At 51.7% G+C, this 21,268-nt stretch overlaps 10 protein-coding genes across 10 annotated transcripts; 5 read left to right on the top strand and 5 right to left on the bottom strand.

Moving 5' to 3' along the window:
* Positions 1-36: 36 nt before the first annotated feature.
* On the bottom strand, positions 37-1,517 carry BJY04DRAFT_178807 (PQ-loop repeat-containing protein). Its single transcript, XM_073709797.1, has 4 exons — positions 1,098-1,517; positions 921-1,040; positions 662-871; positions 37-598 (listed from the first exon to the last, which is right to left on the bottom strand). The coding sequence occupies exons 1-4, from the start codon at positions 1,139-1,141 to the stop codon at positions 172-174; spliced, it is 801 nt and encodes a 266-aa protein (XP_073576095.1). The 5' UTR covers positions 1,142-1,517; the 3' UTR covers positions 37-171.
* BJY04DRAFT_178805 (ATP-binding protein) lies at positions 1,514-5,054 on the bottom strand. Its single transcript, XM_073709796.1, has 2 exons — positions 2,518-5,054; positions 1,514-2,471 (listed from the first exon to the last, which is right to left on the bottom strand). The coding sequence occupies exons 1-2, from the start codon at positions 4,712-4,714 to the stop codon at positions 1,567-1,569; spliced, it is 3,102 nt and encodes a 1,033-aa protein (XP_073576094.1). The 5' UTR covers positions 4,715-5,054; the 3' UTR covers positions 1,514-1,566.
* A 549-nt stretch (positions 5,055-5,603) lies between these two features.
* On the top strand, positions 5,604-7,697 carry BJY04DRAFT_213811 (uncharacterized protein; the record flags this gene model as incomplete). Its single annotated transcript, XM_073715036.1, has 4 exons — positions 5,604-5,767; positions 5,826-6,096; positions 6,164-6,725; positions 6,793-7,697. The coding sequence occupies 4 exons, from the start codon at positions 5,604-5,606 to the stop codon at positions 7,695-7,697; spliced, it is 1,902 nt and encodes a 633-aa protein (XP_073576093.1).
* A 671-nt stretch (positions 7,698-8,368) lies between these two features.
* BJY04DRAFT_178802 (glucan 1,3-alpha-glucosidase ROT2) lies at positions 8,369-11,542 on the bottom strand. The gene is made up of 3 exons (XM_073709795.1): positions 11,356-11,542; positions 10,547-11,297; positions 8,369-10,499 (listed from the first exon to the last, which is right to left on the bottom strand). Exons 1-3 carry the CDS (start codon positions 11,438-11,440, stop codon positions 8,474-8,476), a joined length of 2,862 nt encoding a protein of 953 aa, XP_073576092.1. The 5' UTR covers positions 11,441-11,542; the 3' UTR covers positions 8,369-8,473.
* Positions 11,543-11,678: 136 nt separating this feature from the next.
* BJY04DRAFT_178801 (nucleoside-diphosphate kinase) lies at positions 11,679-12,776 on the top strand. Its single transcript, XM_073709794.1, has 5 exons — positions 11,679-11,869; positions 11,979-12,009; positions 12,093-12,136; positions 12,186-12,289; positions 12,341-12,776. The coding sequence occupies exons 1-5, from the start codon at positions 11,853-11,855 to the stop codon at positions 12,604-12,606; spliced, it is 462 nt and encodes a 153-aa protein (XP_073576091.1). The 5' UTR covers positions 11,679-11,852; the 3' UTR covers positions 12,607-12,776.
* Positions 12,687-13,499, bottom strand: BJY04DRAFT_100179 (uncharacterized protein). The gene has a single exon (XM_073707916.1). It carries the CDS (start codon positions 13,370-13,372, stop codon positions 12,767-12,769), a length of 606 nt encoding a protein of 201 aa, XP_073576090.1. The 5' UTR covers positions 13,373-13,499; the 3' UTR covers positions 12,687-12,766.
* Positions 13,500-13,953: 454 nt separating this feature from the next.
* BJY04DRAFT_229360 (methylenetetrahydrofolate reductase (NAD(P)H) MET12) lies at positions 13,954-16,378 on the top strand. Its single transcript, XM_073719054.1, has 2 exons — positions 13,954-14,063; positions 14,145-16,378. The coding sequence occupies exons 1-2, from the start codon at positions 13,977-13,979 to the stop codon at positions 16,113-16,115; spliced, it is 2,058 nt and encodes a 685-aa protein (XP_073576089.1). The 5' UTR covers positions 13,954-13,976; the 3' UTR covers positions 16,116-16,378.
* A 229-nt stretch (positions 16,379-16,607) lies between these two features.
* Positions 16,608-17,919, bottom strand: BJY04DRAFT_213806 (tRNA-ribosyltransferase family protein; the record flags this gene model as incomplete). Its single annotated transcript, XM_073715035.1, has 2 exons — positions 16,608-16,782; positions 16,856-17,919. The coding sequence occupies 2 exons, from the start codon at positions 17,917-17,919 to the stop codon at positions 16,608-16,610; spliced, it is 1,239 nt and encodes a 412-aa protein (XP_073576088.1).
* Positions 17,920-18,351: 432 nt separating this feature from the next.
* Positions 18,352-19,779, top strand: BJY04DRAFT_178792 (bifunctional thymidylate/uridylate kinase). Its single transcript, XM_073709793.1, has 2 exons — positions 18,352-18,630; positions 18,689-19,779. The coding sequence occupies exons 1-2, from the start codon at positions 18,492-18,494 to the stop codon at positions 19,210-19,212; spliced, it is 663 nt and encodes a 220-aa protein (XP_073576087.1). The 5' UTR covers positions 18,352-18,491; the 3' UTR covers positions 19,213-19,779.
* A 147-nt stretch (positions 19,780-19,926) lies between these two features.
* BJY04DRAFT_205015 (uncharacterized protein) lies at positions 19,927-21,246 on the top strand (the record flags this gene model as incomplete). The annotated part of the gene is made up of 2 exons (XM_073713554.1): positions 19,927-20,174; positions 20,226-21,246. The coding sequence occupies 2 exons, from the start codon at positions 19,927-19,929 to the stop codon at positions 21,244-21,246; spliced, it is 1,269 nt and encodes a 422-aa protein (XP_073576086.1).
* Between the last annotated feature and the right edge of the window lie 22 nt (positions 21,247-21,268).

The raw sequence follows: 21,268 nt of genomic DNA, 5'->3' as shown, positions 1-21,268 counted from the left end.
TATATAGAAAAGAACCCATCTATCAGAATCAGAATCAAGGCCTAGGAAGTTAGTAGTCAGAACCCAGTCGGCCGTTTATAAGCTCATGCCATGCCATGCCATGCCACGCCATGCCATCCATCTCATACCCAATTCATGCGCCAATCCAATTCCTGGACAGTCATCACCTCATCAAGTCATGCGGATATCCTTCTCCTCCAACGGAATCTCCTTCTCCAATCTCTCCTGCGCGCTCGCTCCCCTCAGCCCTCCCTGGGCATAGTTGTACATCCAGAACTGCACGCCCAGGTAGCAATCGCAGACGCACTGGAACATACCGCACAGCCTAAACGCCCAGGGAATCTCGTCCGCGCTGCTGAAGAAATAGCTCAGTTTCATGATATCGCCGAGGATCCACGCAGCCAGGACAGAGACCCGGAACCCCTTGCACGAGCGCGATCGGTGATTCGCGACGACCTGCGGCAGGGGGAGGATTGCTTCCACGGCAAGACCGAAGTATCCGAGGAAGTTGATGTAGAGGGGGGAGCTGGAGATCGGAGTGATGAGCATGTGGATGAAGGCGAGGATTCCGGTGAAGTACGCGAGGAAGAGCCAGTACCTAACCAGCGAAAAAAAAAAAGAGAGTCAGTGTCTGCTCTTTGGAACTGGATCGAAAACATACGGCCGGGCATTCTTCCACTGCCAAAAGTCATATGGTCGTACAAACCCCCTCTCGTCGCTGGTAAAGGGGATATGCTCTACGCCGCTCCTCTGTCCCGGTGCTGGGCGGTTATCAAGCGCAACCTTCAGCAAGACCAGCTGCACTGCAATCATTATAACTGCTTGCGCGAGGAGCGCGATCGAGTAGTAGTCGCCGAACCAGTAGAAGACCCTGCCTCTGTCAGCATTGCGTCTCGGTATGTCCCGCCATGGATGCGCACTTCAGGATCGATGCGACGAGCATAATCAGTGGGATATCGAGCGAGAAACCGGCCGAGCTCCTGCTCCTATGGATGCTAAGGATTTGGTCCGTGTAGGAGGTCATGGGGGACGTGACGAGGCTGTTGCATGGTCAGCACGTTGGATTAGTTTGGGGTCACAGTAGGCGGGACTCGTACAAGATCGGAGCTCCATATTCGAGGAGCTGCGACACGATATACATCGCGCGGTGTTTGGAAGCGAAGAGTTGTGAGTTTGGAGCAGTCGGCTCGGGGCCCGATCTCAGGAGTCCGCGGACCGGGTTGGATAAATGGAGGTGCAGGCGGCGCTAGACTGCGAATGCAAAACAGAGATGACAAGCACGAGGCGGCAGAGAACGTGCAGCGGATGCAATTATAGAGAATATATAGTCCGAGGAATCAGGGTCTGAATTCTACTCCCTGAAGAATAATCCTGAAATCGGGTTGCTCTCAATTCCATCTTTTGTCCGCTGAGTCAGCTGCAGATCGGGGCTTTTCCCAACAAAAACAAGCCTCTGGTAGGTTAATGTGGGCATTGGTCGTGTGAGCTACGCAGTAGTCTAGCACTCTTTAAACTCGAATTTGTCGCATTGCTATGAAACACTCTCAGGAGATACACTCCACCTCACTAATCCGTGTCAGAACCAGAATCCGGACGTGCCTGCCCGCCGTACCCCTGATAGAATCCTGGTGCCCTCACAGTAGGGTCCGATAAATGCCTGTTCGGAGTGACAGGCCGCTGCTGCGCAGGGAACCCAAAATCGTTTCTTCCTCTTGGATCCTGATAGCCAGCCTGAGGCGACCGGTCATATCCGCGATCCACGCTTAACCCTTGATTCCGAGGGTCATCGTTATAGTACTGCATCGGCTGACCATAACGGACGCCGGAGCTTTCGTATCGATGATGAGGGCTTGGACTGGTGTCCATCAGAGGCCCGCCCTGGCCTGGAGATGTAAGGTGTCTCTCGTCCAGCCTTTCCGATGACTTGCCAAAGGCATCATTGCGGTAGCCACGCGATAGCGCGATCTGACCGGCAGTCTTACCACCCTTGGTTTCCTGGAGGTAGTTGTCAAAACCTAAGCCGACCTTGGCCACGGTCTCGAAGTGCCTGGCTGTTATGTCATACTCGGGTTTTCCCTGAGGTGACATGGATGAAAATTGGCGCTTCGAGTCGGGATTCTCCTGCTCGTACCGAGCGAGGGCTGAGGCGATTAAGAATGCGTTTCTGATCTGCCTTCCATTCCACCTTCCTCTGCCGTTCAGATTTTGTTTATAGTGGTCCTTGGCAAACTGCTTGATAGCGGCAACGTCGATATTCAGTGGTGGCTGGCCGGTTGCTTCAGCCCGCTGCGCCTCGATCTTCTCAAGACGGTCCAGATTCAGTTCCCAGATCTTTCTGTTTTGCTTTCGGGTAAGTTCGGGGTAGTACAGGCTGATGTGGATTCGCGATCTGAAGGCCTCGTCGATGGTTCCGACCCGGTTGGTGGTGAGAAACAGAATCCCAGTATAGTACTCAAGGACTCGTAGAAAGACTGTACTCGTTAGTACTGATTCAGACAGGAAGGTGCTGGCACCGACCTGAAACAAGAGCATTTCTCTCTAAATCCGAAGGCTTCCTTTCTGAGAGAAAGACGTCTGCTTCGTCCAACAGCAGAATACAGCCCCAAAGCTGAGCAAGCCGGAAGATGTCTTTCAGCTTGGTCTCAACCTGGGATGGCGACAAACCAAGGTCACCATAGGTTATTGGAAGCAGCGGCCTATTCCACTGATACGCAATCGTCTCCGCTGTCGAGGTCTTTCCAACGCCTGGGACACCATGCAAGAGAATAACCAGCCCCCTTCCTTTGTTATGAACGATATCTTGACTGATGTTGTACACTCCCGTGTCCTGGAATTCCTTGCGCTTGAAGTGCGAATGCACTAAAGACTGGAGCATGCCCATGTGCTGCTCATCGATGACCAGATTCTGAAAGTCGCCTCCACCTGAATCCTTCACATTCGATAGATTTCGAATATCAACAGCAACAAACTTTCGCTCCTGGAGCACATATGCAAACATACGGCGCGGCAGTAGCAAAAGATCTTCGTCCCGGATTTCATACTCCTTTTCCTTGCCCTGCCTTCCTGCTGCCAGGAACGGATCGCCCTTTTCACAAAGCTCGATCTTGAGCTCACGCCCAGTCCGTCTGTCCACCCAGTCAGAATCGTGAACGTTGTAAGCAACGAACTTCCCATCAGTAAGCCTCCAGTCGTATACCACTGAATTCTCAATTGTTCCCATGCCCCCGACCTTGCCGGTAGGGAACTTCCAGTCAAATTTCCAGTTGAGATGTGTTTTCATGGCCTCGCCCTGGTCAACAATCACATCACTGGAAATGTATTGCAGCGAGTTATCCGACTCTGGTGGAAGAGCCCACCCGTTGTGTAGGAGAAATTTGGCGTCCAGGCACTCCTTGAATTTCTGGCCTGACTCCTTGCATTCTTTCAGGATGTCGTCCATGTTCTCGACAAACCGCAGAGGGTAAACTTTGAGGCTGAGAATGTCCTGTTCGTTCTTGAAGGGCTCAATTATGAAGGTATGTCGGACGCAGACATAGGATTCGCCGTTATGATCTATGCAGTAGCATTTGAGCTGGAACTTGCCATCAAGCCACTGTTTGTGGTAGAGTTTCCAGATCTTCTGATCGCTTCTGTTCTGGACGGTAGAGACCGGGCTAGTCTGAAACATGGAAGTCGCAGCCGGGTCATAAATGTACTCTCCAATCTGGTACAGATACCAAAGGTCGTCGTCGTGAACGATTTTCTTATGCTTTCCGGGTCCGGTAAATTGCAAGCCCAAAGGTAAGATTTCCGTCTCAACAAATTGCATGAAATGGCGGAAATCCTCAAGAATCTGAACGTCGGCTTCTCGCTTCTTCTTCTTGTCAGAGGCATCTGGCGCCGTCTCCTGTGCAGGCTCTCCCTCTTCAACCACGCCCGCCTCCTTGGCGTTATTCTCTACTTTCGCCTCAAACTCGGCGAGCTTCTTTTTCAGTGGTTCGAAGTAATGGATCAGAGGTGCGTATGGCCGGTAAAGGAGCAGTGGATTGCTGATTTCTTGTTCGGGATTGAGAACCTCGAGAAGGACGTGGATCAGAGGCAAAGAGTTGATGCGAACGGCCTGCATAAACGCATCGGAGCGGATGACATTCTTCTCCCTGGCGTCACTCATCCTTTGCAACGCTTCTTCCTCATTGAGCAGACGCAGCTTTCGACAGAATGCTTCGTCCTTCTTCCACTCCTCATCCATTGACGAAGGGCCCATACGAACCTCAATCAGCCCACGATCTTTCTGTCCTGGGAAACGATTGACAAAGTTCCCAAGATTCAGTCTTCGAGTCTCCCGCACAATTGGCAAAGGCTCGGGCTCAGGTCCCGAGTCCTCATTGTTGCCGGAATTTTTGGTTCTCTTTTGTGGCTCAGGTACATCCGAATCGTCCTCATTTTCATCATGGCGCTTGCCCGCGGTGTCCCGGGTCTGTAATTCCAGCTGAAGGAGCTTGATTTCGAAGTCAGTCAGTCGTTTTTCGAGGGCTCGGATGTATTCCGACTGATCATCTTTCGGCTTGCCCTTGGAGCTGTCATTGTCGGTTGGTGTATCGAGAGCGGATACGGGGCGTTCTGGCTGCGGCTCTGGTCGCTCCTCGTCTTCGGATTGCCCAGATTCTTCCTTAATTTCTGGCCGTTGTGGCTGTTCAGGCTGCTCCGCCTGTTCTTCTTGTTCTAGCGCGGCCATTGTGGAGGTGTTTGACGGCCCGAGGGAAATCTTGGATACAGATATTCTGTTGTCCCAGGCCAATGTTGCCGGAAGCTAAATGTAGTTCTCCAACAAAACCAACATCTGCTTCAGTCGGACTCGGGACTCGGAATAGGAGGGTGTAGGTGAGACCAGAGAGCTGAGACTAGAAGAGCCGCATTGCCATCGCACCTATTTTTATTAATGCATGCGTATTGGAGGGGGGAGGGGAATTCGAGGCGCCAGTACCGTCCAACTTCGCTCATTTGTTCTTGCATCCCGTGGAGGGGTTTGAGCGTCGTAAGTTGGTGAGTTAGCTTGTCCTTGCAGTAAGCGCTACTGCAAGCCTGTGACGACGATCCACGAATAGAAGCTATTCAGAGGGGCCCTCACGAAGTGATCAGAACCCCTCGGCTCTGCAAGTTTCATAACTCGGTTTCTCTATCCCAATGGTGTTAATGCCTTAGCCGCCAAGTTCTGTCTCGGTCAATAAGCTGTCAATTTGATTGAGTTTAGGAGAGTTCTCGCCCTGCCGGAGATTGCAAGAGACCCTGAATCCTAGTCAAGGACAAGAGGGCTTATGCACACTTAGCCACCCCAGCCTTGGGGCTAAAAACGTGTCGCTCAGCCGTTCGCTTCGTATCGATGAGCATTCAGCTCTGCCGCATGTGAAACATGATATCTTTCTGCAGCGGCTACCTACATGTTCCAAACAACTGCCGCAGAACCCCTTCTTTGCTGAAACGTTCCGAGCCTTGTGAGGTTCGAATTACAAGAGATGAACCTCTTAGCTTTCTGATCTCTGCGTAGTTCATACTCTCTCTTGGTTTTGTTCTCGGAGCACCCCCCCATAGCGAGCCTTTTAAAGCCTCAACGAAGCGGCATTAAAATGACACTCTCAAGCAAATTCAGTCGGCGAAGCGACATCAAAAGGCAGAAACAGGTCGCAGCCGACTTCACCCTACAGAGAGGTGGATCCTACCACGAGGCTCTTGGAGCCCCTGCCGTGTATAATGACGAGCGCGGGGAAATTGAGCCTCTACCAGCAGTCAGGTTTGCGTTGCCGATAATAAGCAAAGTGTATCGTCGCCACTAACGATCGGACGCATAGAGTCCTCCGGGAAGCGCTGACTGTTTACAATGACATGGTAGAAGAGCATCTGCGATTTAGTGTGAAGAGTTGTACCTTCGACGATGTTTTCCAAGAGCTGCAAGAAGCCGAGCAAACTTATGAGAAAAAAGCGGCAGGGTCCAAGAATTTCTTGCGCAAAATCTGGCGGAAAACGGGAGATAATGCTGCTGAAATAAATGCCTGGTGCGACTTGGTTCCCGCGGATAACGGGCTGAACATCCTGAGCGCGGGTTTGAAAATAGTGATTGGGGTATCTCTCTCTTTATCCCAATATACCCTCTGTGCGAGCGCGACGCAATTTGCTAAAGCACCAACAGATGGCAAAGCGAGATGCCGATGTCCGTTCAAAAATCCTGGAGGCCTTCCAGGATATTCCGGCACTCATGATCAATACGGCGATCCAATATAATCAGTTTGCCTTTGACGCGAACTTGAAGAGAAGCGCTGTCGCGCTGTATGAAACCATTGCCCGGTCACTTGCAGAGCTAATCCTGCTGTTGAATGGTAATAGCAATCCGGCGCCTCAATGGAGGGATCGCGTGGTCAAGACCAGAAGACAGCTCTTCGGCTCTAGCCCATCGGGGAGGAGCATTGATGACATTCTCAAGGTCGTCTCAAGACAGGCTTCACATTTTCAAGCATGCCTTGAATGCGTGAGAGGGCGGCTAGACTTGGAGACACATGACAACGTCATTTCAGCAAAGACCAGCATTGAGGAAATGCAGCGAAAGCAGATCGACATAGAACGTGAAGCCCAAAAGTTGATAACAGAAAAGGCAGAACAACTCCAGGTAGGATTCAAAGCTCTGGGCGAGTCGCTACGGAATGACATGGAAGCCATGAATGGTACCATCGGGTTCCTGCTGGCTAGAACATCAGGTGCGTATGAAATGGCGATCAGCGACCCTAGTGTTCAGTTCAGCTAACGGCGGATATCATCTTGAAGTGTGCCAAATTCGCGTCGAGAGCCCAGATCCGCGACAACGGTCATACGGGCCTTTGCTCTCCGAACTTGACATTATGAACAGCCTGGGCGTCTATTTCCGCGAACACCTAGAGGACCTGCAATGGGTAGTACACGAGCAGCATGACTTGGACGACGAATCTCGGGGACAAGCCTGGCAGCTTCTCAAGACACCAAAGTTCTCTGACTGGATGTCATCCACTCGTGGTAGTCTTCTGTGGGTAAACGGCAACTTTGAAGACGCCGGCTCGGCACAAATTTCGAGTCTTTCGGTTGTCTGTGGACTCTTCGTGCTTGGTTTGCGCCAAAACACGAACTTCATAGTGCTTCACCACTTCTGCGGGCTTCATGAGAAAGGGTATCTGGCAGGTCCAAATGGACTGATGCGCAGCCTTCTGTGTCAGCTCCTCCACAGCGGCCATAGATTTAACCTAGACTTCATCAATACTCCGGACTTTGCAGACGAGATCAAGTCCAACTCACTGCGAGCATTGTGCCATACTTTCAGTCAGCTCATCGAGCGGTTACCTCCTGGCCAGACGGTGGTCTGCATTGTTGAAGGTGTGTCGAGTCTCGAAACCAGCCATTGGCTAAGACAGTTGTGCGATGTTATCTTCATGTTGAACGGCCTGGTCGCCAATACTGCGCTACGTCCAGTGTTCAAACTGCTTGTAACAACGCCTTTCAATCATGGAATCATTGACGGGGAGATCATGGATCATCAACGCCTGATCTTGCAGCCTGAAGGGTTTTATGGTGGAGGCTCGGAGATTTCGGACCAGTTAGTTTGGGATGAAATCGCTCAGGCCAATCGCCTAAAGTACTATGAAAGATTGATGCTGATGAGTGATGATGACGATGATGATGATGATGAAGATGACGATTAGAGTCATGCAAACCTGTGTTTCAACAAGACTTGACCGCCAACAAGCATGTAAAAAAGGGAAGTGGCTTGTATCTGAGCCGCTGCTTATGATCAGCAGATTGCACTCCATCCACTGAGTGAACTGTGCGGGCATACCGACCTCCCAGTGAGCCAACCCTTGGAAGAGAGTCTCCTACCGACGCAGAACACATATTCGTGGCCGTGTTGGAGTTTCTGGACGAGGGACAACCCAAAGATCTTAAGCACAAGGCAGCACTCAGCTCTCAGAGCTTCCTGTAGTTAACTAGCAGTTGGAAACACTCTTTCTTGGCCGTTTCGTCAGTTGGATGTATTCGAGTCGGCCAACAGACGGTTGTGGAGGGCACTGGAAACAAACACATTAGTCGACAGACCAAGGTTGAATTGACCTCGGTGGGATTTTTCGGCTCCTTCCATCAACAACGACAAGGTCACGATTTACTTTTTTGATATTCATCCTTCAGATCACACCTCGTTTTCGGGTTTTCTATCTACTTAAAGCTAGGCATTCTCGAGCTCCCACCTGCAGACGGACATAGCATTCTAGCCTCAATGCAGAAGCCTTGTGGTGTATTCAACGAGGATTAGAAGAGAAGTAGCGTAAAGGAAGTTTCACCTCGACCTACCGTACCCAAGGTCAGTGAGTCGAAGCTGTATAGAGCGCAATAAAGTAAAGATGAGTATTTTGTGTTGTAAGCAACTATCATTGCAAATGCATATTCTCTCTATCTCTAGACAACCTAGCCAAAATAAAATGGCCTAGAATTCAATCCGCCAAGTCTTCCCAATCCCCACGTTAGGGTTCTTCACAACCGCATACGGCGCCTTGCCGTCTCCCTGGACAACGTACTCCAGCGACGCTGTCGACGAAGCCTTAGCCCCATCCTCAATCACTGTAACCGTGTTCTTGCTTTGCCACTCCTTTGGCGGGTCAACCACCACGACTCTTTCGACGTGCACGCTAGCGATTGTCTTCTGGTACGCAGCGGTTTGAGGGCCGGGAGTGGCGATATCCTCAGACACGAGAGAAGATCCATCAAAGTGGAAGCGGCGGTGAACGTAGCCGCCGCGCTGGTAATCGAATGTCTCGCCGTCGTCAACGTACAGAGATCCCTCTGCTTGGCTGTTCTTGTCAAGAACGATCACAAGCGTGTAGGGATCGTACTTCATGAGACCGCTGCTGCGGCGGGGGCGGTCTTTGCGAGGAATGATGTGGCCACCTTGCATGAGTACGGGGATCTTCTCCATGGGAGCGGGGACAGAGTGGTGTTTTCCAGCTCCCTGGTAGACGGTATAGTCGAAGTAGTCATAGTACTTTTCGTCGTCGGCGATGTAGATGTCGACGCTTGTGGCTTCTTCAGAGACGGCGGGCTTCGCGAGGATACCAGTAGAGCCAAGGTAGAGCTGGTCATCAATGGTAAAGCCGGCCTCATCAGTGGGATGGACGTAGAATTGGGGTCTCACGATTGGGGTGCCGTTCACGGAGGCTTCGTGGAAGGCAGTGTACCAAGCAGGGAGCAGCTGGTATCGGAGTCGGATTGCTTGGGTAATGATGGAACGGAATGGCTCCTGGATCAAGTACGGCTCACGGCGGCGAGTGTCGATGTGGGCGTGCGCACGGAAGAAGGGATACCAAATTCCGGTCTGATACCAACGAGTCAGAAGTTCTTTGCTCGGGTTGTGGAAGAAACCGCCAACGTCAGCACCGGCAAACGGATAGCCCGAGATTCCGTTGTTGAGTACCATGGGAAGAGAGATGGCAAGGTGCTCCCAGGTAGCCTGGTTGTCTCCGGTCCACATGGCCGACATGCGTTGAGCACCGGCGTAGAACGAGCGGGTCAGAATAAACGGGCGGCGAATCTCCCCTTTCTTGCGCTCCAGCATAGCTTGGTATGTAGCATTGACAAACGTGATACCGTTGACATTGTGAACATCACGATGCTCCCAGTTGCCGTGGTGCAGGTTGTCCTTCGGCATGGTCGTTTCGGGGCCGTTGAACACCGAAGGCTCGTTCATGTCGTTCCAAATGAAGACATTAGGAAGGGTGCCCTTGAATCGATCATATTTGAAAAGACTAATCCACCATTTGATAGCAGCAGGGTTGAAGCAGTCGATCCAGTTGGATGAGCCAGGCCAGCACCAACCCTCATAGATGTCGCCGTCCTTGTTTCGGGTGGCCAGGCCCTTGCTCTTCATTTCTTTCGAGATATCAAATTTGTCCTGGTTCTTGATGTGCGGGTCAATGATGACGACTAGCTTGCGTTCCGACTCATCAAGCTGCTTTTCCATGCTGATAGGATCAGGGAATGTCAGAGGGTCCCAGGTGAAGTATTTCCGGTCATCGAGATACTCGATATCAAGCCAGATAATATCATATGGAATTTGATATTTGTCAAAGTTGCGATCCACCTCTTTGACATCCTCATCAGTGACATAGTTCCAACGGCATTGGTGATAAGCAATGGCAAATTGCTGTGGTAGCTGGGTGTAGCCCGTAAGTTCGCCGTATTTCTTGCTGATCTCTCGGGGCGATGGTCCTAAGAAGACAAAAACATCTAGCTGACCGGCTTCAGAGAACCAATGGGTCTGTGTATCGGCCTTGGACTTGACGATATCAATCCAAGTCTCGGCGGCGTTGAGCCAGAAGACACCAACTGTGGAATCTTTGCGGTGGGCCTGCATGAGTGGGATAGCACCGTACAGCGTCATAGGACTGTTCAGTTCATATTCGAAAACGTCAGAGTTGTACAGTCTGTAAGGTTCCTCGTGATTCCCAGATCCTCCTCTAGTCGCTGTTAGTTTCATCATAAGATCACGCGGCGCGCTGCTTACCGAGTTTCCCTGAGGGAGAGAGAGTCGGCGTGCTCGGGAATACCAAACACATGAGTATAGCCAGGGAAGCTGATATCTAGTCCCACGCTTTCAGGACCTCGAGGCTTGGTGTCTGTGTTTCCGCCGAATGTCTCTTCCCACCACGTGCTTTCGTCTTCCTTAGCACCAAGAACGTCTTGTTCACCTTCGGCAGGGACTTCCACCTTGGGGCGCCAGTGTTCCATGTTGAGATAGCCTTTGTCATTGAATTGCACATGCGTCTGTCCGTCACGTTGAAACTCCACGGAGAAAGGCGCGTGGCGGATCACGGCCTGATAAGAGTTGTCCGGTCCGTAAGCGATTTTGGTGAATCCATCCTGGGTTTCAGCGCTCAAGGTCGCAGACTTGCTGAGATCTAACCCTCCAATCAAGGCCCAGGTTTGGGCATCATTGTAACGTTCCTTGCGTGCTTGACTTTCGTGACGAATTTCGATATCGCCGTTGATGCGCTTCTCCTCGTCGACAGTGACTCGAGCAACTCCGGATTCGAGGAAAGAGATGAGCAAGGGTAGCTTCACTTTTTGAGGAGAAGAGACGGTCTTCAAGATTGTTCCTTTCAATTGACCATTTTCGAAATGAAGATCTGTGTGGTCGAGTTCGTAGGGAGAGCTCCAAGATGTGCCTTTGGCGGAGACATCGTCAGCGAGCGCTCTGTTGCGCTTACAGAAACCAGATTGGGCGCATTTCTTGAAATTCTCATGCTTCACGGAAACTAAAGGAACATCTTGTTAGGGTCCAAATGCTCAAACCGCTGAGGCAGGTGTGCATACCTCCGGGTATAACGAGGCATCCGAGGAGTATTGCGAGGGAAAAGAGCAGGGTCCAGCTGGACGATAGCCGGCTCCGAGCCATCATGGCTGGTTCAATGGGTGCAAGCACAGACTCTCAGTCGCCGAGAGTACCAATGCTGCGATGTTTAGTGCTGGCCTGCATCTACCAGAGTTGAGGTCATACACGTTGCTTGAGAGATAGCGGAGCTGGTGTGCTTCCAGGCTGGCCTCATGGAGATGCGGAGAGATTGGCACTATACCTCTTCGGGATGGACTGTTTGATACCTCAAACCCCAGGCAGCAACAGCTGAGTCCTGACCATTCAGGCGGCAAGGCTGCTAAGCATGCCCCTCTCAGAAACTCTCAGGCCCCACACCGGCGTTTAGACTGGAATAAGAGAAGAATTTCGCCAGCTCAACGCCAGCTTCCGCTTCTTCCTTTCTCTTCAATCGCATCTTGTTGACTTCCTCGTCTTCTACATCTCCGATTCTCTCAAAATGTCTAACGAGCAGACGTAAGTACATGGACATCCCTTTCAATGCATCAATGCATCAATGCACTCTCCTGTCTCTCCTTACTGCTACCCCTCATCCTGAACCCAATCAGCTAACTGTTCACCGTAGTTTCATCGCCATCAAGCCCGACGGTGTCCAGGTACGCATTGAGCAATGATACTCCAGTAGATCACTGGAATTGATTGCGGCTCAAGATCATGACCATGAACTGACAATTCCCAGCGTGGACTCGTCGGCCCCATCATCTCTCGCTTCGAAAACCGTGGGTGCGTATGCCCCTCGATTAGTCTCTGCCACGATGCTAACAGTGACCAGCTTCAAGCTCGCTGCCATGAAGCTCACCTCTCCTCCCCGCTCTCAGCTCGAGCAGCACTACGCTGACCTCAAGGAGAAGCCCTTCTTCCCCGGTCTCGTCTCCTGTAAGTTTCGCTGAAGATATCATGCCATTCGAACATGCTAACATACAGCAGACATGCTCAGCGGCCCCATCGTCGCCATGGTCTGGGAGGGCCGTGATGCCGTCAAGACCGGCCGTACCATCCTCGGTGCCACCAACCCCCTTGCCTCCGCTCCCGGCACCATCCGTGGTGACTTCGCCATCGATGTCGGCCGCAACGTCTGCCACGGCTCCGACAGCGTCGAGAACGCCAAGAAGGAGATTGCCCTCTGGTTCACCCCCGAGGAGGTCCAGAACTACAAGCTCAACGCTTTCGGCTGGATCTACGAGAAGGAGTAAATTCTCTTCCAACAGCATCGGTCCTAGGAAGCTGTATCTGTGATGGAGCAGTTGTACAAAGACAGCAGAAGCCGTCAGATATAGAATTTCACCAATAAATAAAACTTCTCGGATACCTACCACCCGTCTATATCTATACAGTATATTGACTCACAGCACATCACCTCCGAAACAACCTCTTCACTCCGCGCCCAACCGAACCCAGAACAACCCTCGCAAACCACGGTGTCGCCCAGACACTCCCCGCAATGCGCAAAGGCAACAGAGCTTTTGTAACCGCATAAGCAGTCGCAAACTCCAGAACCAACCGCACGCCCTCCTTCTCCGTAGCCGTAGCTACAGCCGTATCTGTCCCCTGCGCAACCTCCGCATCAACATCCTCCACCCACCCCCTTTTCCTCAACCACTTCCCAAACCTCCTCGTCCCCTCCTCAAACCCGCTATAAGACGTAAAATCAGGTAGCCACCCGCCATAATGGAACGCCGCGACAAGTCCGAAGAGCGGGACAACTGCTGTGATCTCGTGCAGGATCAAGAACGATGTGACGTGGGTTGCCGGCGCACCCAGTAAAGGGGTCGTGTAGGCGCGCAGGAACGACGGGAGACGGTCATTGAGCCGGCGGAGGCGCGACTGGGCGTCTTTTGGGGGAGATGTTGGTTGCGAGGAGGGATTCGGTGTGGAGAACTGGCGACGGGGAGTTTGGAGATATTTGCGCGCTGAGAAGCGGAATGATCGTAGAGAAGCTGGGGTGCGGGCAGAGGGCATTTTGAGTTGCTCGGTTTGAGATTGGGGTACTGAGGAGTCGAAAGATGTTCTCCGTCGCCAAATAGCAAGGCCCGTTTGCCTCTCAGGAACTGGTCGGTTTTATTTTTTTGCTCAGTTCTGTTTATTCGAAGGTGGTGAGGCCCCCCATCTGTTTGCTGTGTTTGCAGTCTAGATTGCGATGACTTCAACTTTAGCTAGCTAGGATTCTCTCGAAGAGGAAGCCCTGAGGGGTGATCACTATACTGTTTCTTCAATGTTTCGCTGTGCGTTGACTACTATCCGGAGATGCGGTGCATGCCTCTGCAGCGAGGAGACGGTTCTAGAGAGGGGTGCAGGAGCCCACGTTGAAAACAAAGCAATAAACTCCAAGAGTATATCCTCTTTATCAAAGAGACATTACCATGACTCAAATGAGAAACAATTGTACATCTGCCGCGAACCACCGGAGTATGACGCCGTGTGGCAGGCCGAAAGCCGGACAGAGGGGCGACCAAAAAACCCACCCAGGGACCGAAAGTCCTCCCCGAATTCGTCACTCTCCTCCTCTTTTTCTCTCCCTTCCTACTCCCACCATACACTCAGTCAGGAAAATACGCCTGCAACCATGGAGAAGATCACAGACAAGATCGCGGCCCTGCCGCCAGGCGCAAATTACTTCTCTCTTGAGTTCTTCCCTCCAAAGACTCAAATGGTGGGGCTCTATTCCTCCCCGCATTCGGCGATGTCGCCTTCAAAGACCAAATCCCTGGGCTAACAATTGGTGTAAATGTAGGGTTTTGCCAACTTACAAGCGCGATTAGAACGTATGGCACAAGCCTTACGCCCGCTTTTCGTTACGGTCACTTGGGGTGCTGGAGGAAGCACAGCAGCAAGGTCGCTGGAGTTGGCGGAAATCTGCCAGCGACAGTTACAGCTGACTACATGCTTACACTTGACATGTACGAACATGAGCCGAGCCTTGGTAGATCAGGCGCTTGAGGAGGCAAAGGTACTGGGAATCCGGAACATTCTGGCACTACGTGGCGATCCTCCCCGCAGCGAGGAGTACAATATGCATGGGGAGGATGACAGTAATAAGGATTTCACTTTCGCCGTGGACTTGGTCCGATACATCCGGAAAAAGTATGGCGATTATTTCTGCATTGGCGTTGCGGCCTACCCGGAGGGCCATCCCGCGGATTCGTTCCAGGATGTCCAGGACCCGGCCGTTGATTTGCCGTGGTTGGTTGAGAAGACGCAGGCTGGCGCGGACTTTATCATGACACAGTTGACATACGATATCGACGCATACACGAAGTTTGAGAGCATGCTCCGAAACCATGAGTCTGGCGCTTTCAAGACTATTCCAATCGTACCGGGCTTGATGCCCATTCACAGCTACAAGATCTTGACGAGAGTGACAAAGCTTAGCCATGTCAAGATTCCCGCGCCGATTCTTGCGAAGCTTGAGGCGGCTAGACACGATGACGATGCAGTCAAGCGTCTGGGTGTGGATATAATCGCTGAACTGGTCGACGGTATCAGAAAGTTACCTTCTTCAGGTTTCCGAGGATTCCACTTTTACACTCTAAATTTAGAGAAGACAGTATCCTTCATTCTTGAACGATGCAAGCTTATTCCAGATTACGATGAGGATGAAGCGGTGGTTGAAGACGTGTCTCTACTCACTGTCGACGCAGCCAGAGCACGTTCAAAGTCCCGGCGGCGAACGTCGTCTATCAACTCACTTCCCCACAACCGTGTGATTGTTGATAAGATTTCCGCACCCTCTTCCAGAGACTCCATCACACACGAAGCTACCGCCGCCAGCGCAGGTATGCCCGCACAACCACCAGATCGCAACACAACTCTTCAAATCTCCGAAGGTCTCGGCGCTCTAGGCCGAGAAGCCACCTGGGACGACTTCCCCAACGGCCGCTGGGGTGACGCTCGCTCCCCTGCCTTCGGTGAAATAGACGGTTACGGCCCCTCCCTCCATGTCGCCCCGTCCGTTGCCCACCGCATCTGGGGCTACCCCGTCACCCCAGACGACATCAGCAAGCTCTTCCGCCGCCACGTCTCCGGCGACCTCTACATGGTCCCCTGGTCCGAAGGAGGCGCTGAAGAAGACACCAGCGGTCTCAACGCCGAAACAGAAACCATCCGCCCCGAGCTCCTCAACCTCATCGACCGCAAGGGCTGGTGGACGCTCGCCTCCCAACCCGCCGTTAACGGCGTCCGCAGCGACCACCCAGTGTTCGGCTGGGGCCCACCAGGCGAGGGCTTCGTTTTCCAAAAGCCCTTTGTCGAGTTCTTCTGCCCTACCTCCGACTTCACAAAAACCCTCAAACCCGTTCTGCAACAACACGGCCACGAGAAACTCGCCTGGTTCGCAACAAACGTCAAAGGCGACTTTGAGTCTTCCCTCCCCGCCCAAACAAACGACACCGAGCCCGTCGAAATGAACCCAAACAACGTCAACGCTGTCACCTGGGGTGTCTTCCGGGGCAAGGAAATCGTCACCCCGACTATTATCGAAGAAGTCAGTTTCCGCGCTTGGGGAGACGAAGCATACAGAATCTGGGACGAGTGGCGCCGCATCTATCCTAGAAACTCCCCGACAGAGCGCTTCCTAGATCAGACCAAGAACGACGTTTGGCTTGTTTGTGTTGTCGGGCAGGACTTTGGCGCGGGCACGAAGATCGGCTCAAAGGAGGAGGAGGACGAGAGGAAGTTCATGTGGAGGGTGCTGGCTGAGTCGTAGACGGTGTTCCTTCTGAATGATAATGATGGCTGGGATCATTCAATGCATAGCTTAGCGGAGTTATGGTAGGTCAAGTGTTATGGTAACTGGAGGCTTGTAGGGGAGACGTATGGGGTGTGGTGTATGGTGGTATTCTAGAGAGTATTTTCATCCATCCAGCAAGCAAGCAATCTATCTTCAACTTGGTGTACATATAACATTCAACATCACTGTTTGGCGAACCGGGGTTAGTCTTATTCACTATACTATACATTTCTATTATCTTTCTATTCCGCTAGCTAAAACTTACAATTAGTTCACAAGTGAACCAACCTTCCACTAAACTTTGACACGTAGACTCCGCGTCAACCTTTCTATAATTTACATTCAACAATAAACAAATACTATGGTTATATCCGAGAGCTCTCTTCATTCACGAAATCTTATAGTTATAGATATGTATATGCGATACTAAAACTATACCTAACCAATCTTGATACTCAATAGTCAATCCTAAACCTTCTCCGCAAATCCATGCTCTTCCAACCCCTCAGCGCCAGTATCCGGCGTCGCAACATCAGACTGCGACTCTGCGAATTTCTCCGCGGTAAGATCCAGTCTTCCGTAAGCCGGTGCCCGACGTTGTTGGCCGGGGCCGGCGGCGGCGGGCATTTTATAACCGCGGAGTCTGGTTATGTTATTAGCACTATTGACACGAGAGAGAAGTAACTTTTAAGATAAGATAGTGTGGATGAACATACCGCGGTCCTTGGCCCGTTGGTTCGGGGAATTCAGGAGCGTATGTCTCCTGGAATATGCGGACGTCTTCGTCGAAGGTCCCGCGTTCAATGCTCTGACGGACGCCGGAGAAGAAGTTGTCCATGACGTGATGGTTGTGGATTTGGAGGAGGGTCCAGGCGAGCATTTCCTTTGCGTTGAGGAGGTGGTTGATGTATGCGCGGTGGTGGGTTTTGCAGGCGTAGCAGGTGCAGTTAATATCTAGAGGGTTGGTATCTGTGGCGTTTGAGGGCGTCCAGAGGTCGTCGGCAAAGGAGAGTGGTTTGGAGGGGCGTCCTGGTTCTGATGCTTCGGTGGCGGTTGGTGGTGGGAAGACGAAGTTGAGGGCCATTCCGGAGTCGGAAGCGACGGATATGAAAGGGATTGTGAGGAGGTCTGCGCCGAGGGAGATCTCGCGAAGGAGGTCATGGGGAGTAGCTGGACCGCTGAAGAGGAGTCGAGGGAGGTCGCCTAGGGCCTCGGGGACGATTGAGAGGGAAGCAGACTCGTAGAGGGCGAGGCCGGAGAGGAAGGGCCGGATGTCCGTTTCGAGGTCTTCGAGGTATATTTGTTGCTCGGTGTTTTCGAGAGGGAGTATAGGAGCGAAATATGCTGCATTTGACCGGCTGTGTTCAGAGATATCGGGTCCGTAGAGGTTTTCTGTTGCGTGAGTGGTGAAGGCGTGTGTCCGGTCGACCATCTTCGCGCGCCTTTTGTATCCCGGTGGTTTTCCAAGCACTAGATCTGCAAACCCAACCACAACATCCGGGCTGATCTTCTGGATGGCCTCAACATACTCGGTTGCCTCTAGTTGTCTGAAGCCCACTGAGGTCAGGACAGCTATCGAGCTCGGCGTATTCGTCGGTGGGCACGCGATCGGAGGTTCGCGACGAGGGCCAAAAATTAACAGGTGGTCATCGGGGGCGCAGATGAACTTGCGGAGGGCGGATTCGTGAGGTGCAATAGGAGCTGCATATAGAGGTATAGGTAGGACATTCTTAAGCTGGTCCCTCTTTTCTATGACTGATATCTGAGCCCCGGTGGGCATTTAACTGTCAGTTTGCGGACTCTTCAAATTTAGACATGAGGAGCAATCTCACAATCTTCCAGCCCGATGAACTGACTACTGATAGATGTGCTATCTCGAATCACATCATGCGCCAGATGAGGCACCGCTCCTCGCGATGTCAATGGAATATAGTGAGGGGTCGATATGGGTTTTCTGCCTGTAACAGTCAATCTTCCAAGCCGCGGGGCGAGGACTGCTGCTGCGGATCCCTGGAGACTGAAGTTGAACATTTCATTCGGCAGCTGTAGGGGCGTATCAGATCCCATCGCGTTCTTAGTTGAGATCGTTAACAGGAATTGGTTGGGGTGTGGTGACGAGAAGAAAGTCCCTTATCGATTTAGCTCCGATCGCCCAAATTGAGTTTATCCAGAGTGGGCCTGCTGGGCGACCCTGATCTCCCTGTGACGTTGACCTTTTCACATCTTTCTAGAATCTACGCGCCTTGAAAATATAAAAAACCCCTCAAGCTTGCCGATAACTCGGGGCTCCTATATTCTTCCTAGCAACACCCTAAGAGCTTCGTTGTGACACCAGTTTCTCTCCCTGTCAACATGGTCATGAACCCAACGCGACGCGGGGCCCTTATTGTTGTGGAAGGTCTGGATCGTGCAGGCAAATCCAGCCAATGCGAGTTCCTGCGCAAGTTTCTACAGGAAGCAGGTCGTCCTGTGAAGTACATCAGATTCCCAGGTATGACGTTCTTTTCTATCAAGGTCATACAAGCACAACTGACCCAACTGCCCTCTAGATCGAACAACGGCCATAGGACAGCTAATTGACGGCTATCTGCGTGGGCAATCGCACTTGGACGACCATTCTATTCATCTCCTCTTCTCCGCAAACCGATGGGAGCTTGCGAAAAGCATTGAATCCGACATTGCCAGTGGAAACCATATCATCATAGACCGCTACTCATACTCCGGCGCAGTTTACTCGGCCGCAAAAGCGAACCCTTCTCTATCCCTAGAATGGGCCTGGCTACCAGAGGTTGGCTTACCCAAGCCGGACCTTTGCCTCTTCCTTAGCATCTCTCCTCAAGAAGCCGCAAAGCGCGGTGGGTTCGGCGGAGAGCGCTACGAGAACGAGACGATGCAGGCTCATGTTCGCGAGCTGTTCAAGACCATCTTCGACCGTCAGCAAGGGAGTGAGGTCCAGGTAGTCGATGCTGGCAGGTCAATTGACGAGGTATCACAAGACATATCGAAGATTGTGACTGAGTGTATCCTGCGCTTGGACCCAGCAAGCCCTCTCGGAAAGTTGACGCCCATTTAATAACAAGCCGCAGACGGACTGTCCACTACATTGGACGTTTTGGAGACCAGCTTCATGAATCCCCAAGACCCCTCCAACTTCAAGCACCCTGAAGATGCCCCTGCAGCATCGCCCGCTCAGCTAACCATGATTCTGCCGGCATCGAACCCTATTTAATCCTACCTCAATCACGCAGGGCACACGAACCCACAACAGACAGACCTAGAATTATAGACCAATACAATAGACGCAAGATAACAACATGAAGACATGAAAGCCGGGCCGCGCTCGTTTCACAATCATCTCTCAGTATAGATCACGTGATCCAGAGGACCATTTCTCGAGCAGCTCATTGCAGGGCAATTTTCAATCTCGTACCGTTCAAGAGATATTATGGAAGCTCCTCATACTGGCTTCATTGGATTTAAGAAAGACTGCATACCTAAGAGGTATACCCGCTGTGGTGCCTGACACGAAAAGCCAAGCCTCTGCACGTCATTGCCCCGGTTACGGATATATATACCTGCCTCAGGCGCTGACGGCGCTGACGGCGCTGACCCATTTGTCTCTCGAGGCTCGACACCTGGGCATACCAAGTTATTCTTAAAAATCTAGAGTCGCAGAAATTCAACATGTCGACATAGCCTATACATACAGCCCAATCATATTTGTTGCATGGCTATATGGACCCCACATCCTCCTTTTTTCGAAGGTTCAGTACTTGTATTCGCCACGATGGAGGATGACCAGCCGAAGATAATACCAGCCTTCTATTGCTGCTACCTACTTCGCTCCTTGGGCACGGGGTATAAGACTTCAGCTTTATATATTGGTTCCACGCCTGATCCCGCTCGTCGCCTGGCTCAACATAATGGATTATCTAAGGGCGGCGCCTGCCGAACAGCAGATGAAAAACGACGGCCATGGGAGATGACAATGATTGTAGAAGGGTTTACGAGTCGTATTGCAGCGTTACAGTTCGAGTAAGTGATAGCCTTTATTAGCATGTGGTCCTCATCACTAAAGTTCCTCAGATGGGCGTGGCAGCATCCAACAGCTACCCGTCATATCACCAAGGCTCTCCCGGGTAAGGCTGAAGGAGATCTAGAAGATGATGCTGTCCTGGAACCAACTGCAAACAAGCCTAAAGCACGAAAGAAAACGAAGGCTCAGGGAGAGGCATTGGATGATGAGAAGCTAAAGAAGGCCAAGAAGCGAAGACCTCCAGCTGCACGAAGTCGGAAGTCTTTGAAGGCCCACGTGGAAGACCTACATCTCCTATTACGTTCCGACTACTTTGGCCGATGGCCTCTCACTTTACGATTCTTCTCCCCGGATGTCTTACAAGCCTGGAAGCTTTGGTGTGACCGTGTAGATGGGATCATTCCTGACCATTTCAAAGTTATACCGGATGGCGATTGTACGGATTTCGGTATCGACCCCGAGCAGCGACATCTAAAAGCCAGAAACATTCAGAGCATCGAAACAAACTATGCGCCTCTCAAAAACTATCTCGAAAAAGCAATGTTTTTGTTAGACGACATCAGGAACCTGCGCTGCAAGATCTGCGAAGCACCTTTTGATGAAGACAATTCGATTGTTGTTTGCCACCACGCGAGCTGCAACTGCAGTACGCATCTGCTGTGCTTATCCACAAGATTCATGGAAGCGACACAAGATCGTGATGGGTTCATACCGCTTTCTGGGCAGTGCCCTGCATGTACTCAGACAGTCCAATGGCCGCTCATGATGCGAGAGCTGAGCATTCGAACGCGTGGAAAAGATATGCTAAAGAATATGTTGCTCAAATTCGAGAGAAAGGAGCGAAAGCTATTGAAGAAGACGACGGTCAAGGAAAAGATAGATGGGACAACAAAGGCTGTACCAGCCGGTTCTCAGAACGATGATGGACATGACACAGATTCTCTAGATGACTATTGGGACAATATTCTAGATTCCGACTCAGAATCCGGTACAAAACAGGCCTCTGAGCAGGATCGGACAGCCTCAAAAGTCGAATTGATCATAGAGGATACGGACGAAGAACTAGGCTGAACACCCAGTCAAGCTACTATGC

This window comes from Aspergillus karnatakaensis, assembly GCF_047715665.1.
Source record: "Aspergillus karnatakaensis strain CBS 102800 unplaced genomic scaffold BJY04scaffold_4, whole genome shotgun sequence".
NCBI lineage: Eukaryota > Fungi > Ascomycota > Eurotiomycetes > Eurotiales > Aspergillaceae > Aspergillus > Aspergillus karnatakaensis.
The sequence above is the reverse complement of the archived record's forward strand: the minus strand, read 5'-3'. Positions and strand labels throughout refer to the sequence as shown.

Coding starts and splice junctions, on each gene's coding strand:
- BJY04DRAFT_178807 (XM_073709797.1), bottom strand. CDS start 1,141: ATGTATATCGTGTCGCAGCTCCTCGAATATGGAGCTCCGATCTT. Junction 872..920: donor CTCGTCGCATCGATCCTGAA/GTGCGCATCCAT, acceptor TGACAGAGGCAG/GGTCTTCTACTGGTTCGGCG. Junction 599..661: donor CAGTGGAAGAATGCCCGGCC/GTATGTTTTCGA, acceptor TTCGCTGGTTAG/GTACTGGCTCTTCCTCGCGT.
- BJY04DRAFT_178805 (XM_073709796.1), bottom strand. CDS start 4,714: ATGGCCGCGCTAGAACAAGAAGAACAGGCGGAGCAGCCTGAACAGCCA. Junction 2,472..2,517: donor GAGAAATGCTCTTGTTTCAG/GTCGGTGCCAGC, acceptor TAACGAGTACAG/TCTTTCTACGAGTCCTTGAG.
- BJY04DRAFT_178802 (XM_073709795.1), bottom strand. CDS start 11,440: ATGATGGCTCGGAGCCGGCTATCGTCCAGCTGGACCCTGCTCTTTTCC. Junction 11,298..11,355: donor ATGCCTCGTTATACCCGGAG/GTATGCACACCT, acceptor ATGTTCCTTTAG/TTTCCGTGAAGCATGAGAAT. Junction 10,500..10,546: donor CTCTCCCTCAGGGAAACTCG/GTAAGCAGCGCG, acceptor AACAGCGACTAG/AGGAGGATCTGGGAATCACG.
- BJY04DRAFT_178801 (XM_073709794.1), top strand. Junction 12,010..12,092: donor TCAAGCCCGACGGTGTCCAG/GTACGCATTGAG, acceptor GACAATTCCCAG/CGTGGACTCGTCGGCCCCAT. Junction 12,290..12,340: donor CTTCCCCGGTCTCGTCTCCT/GTAAGTTTCGCT, acceptor AACATACAGCAG/ACATGCTCAGCGGCCCCATC.
- BJY04DRAFT_100179 (XM_073707916.1), bottom strand. CDS start 13,372: ATGCCCTCTGCCCGCACCCCAGCTTCTCTACGATCATTCCGCTTCTCA.
- BJY04DRAFT_229360 (XM_073719054.1), top strand. CDS start 13,977: ATGGAGAAGATCACAGACAAGATCGCGGCCCTGCCGCCAGGCGCAAAT. Junction 14,064..14,144: donor TCCCTCCAAAGACTCAAATG/GTGGGGCTCTAT, acceptor GTGTAAATGTAG/GGTTTTGCCAACTTACAAGC.
- BJY04DRAFT_178792 (XM_073709793.1), top strand. CDS start 18,492: ATGGTCATGAACCCAACGCGACGCGGGGCCCTTATTGTTGTGGAAGGT. Junction 18,631..18,688: donor GAAGTACATCAGATTCCCAG/GTATGACGTTCT, acceptor ACTGCCCTCTAG/ATCGAACAACGGCCATAGGA.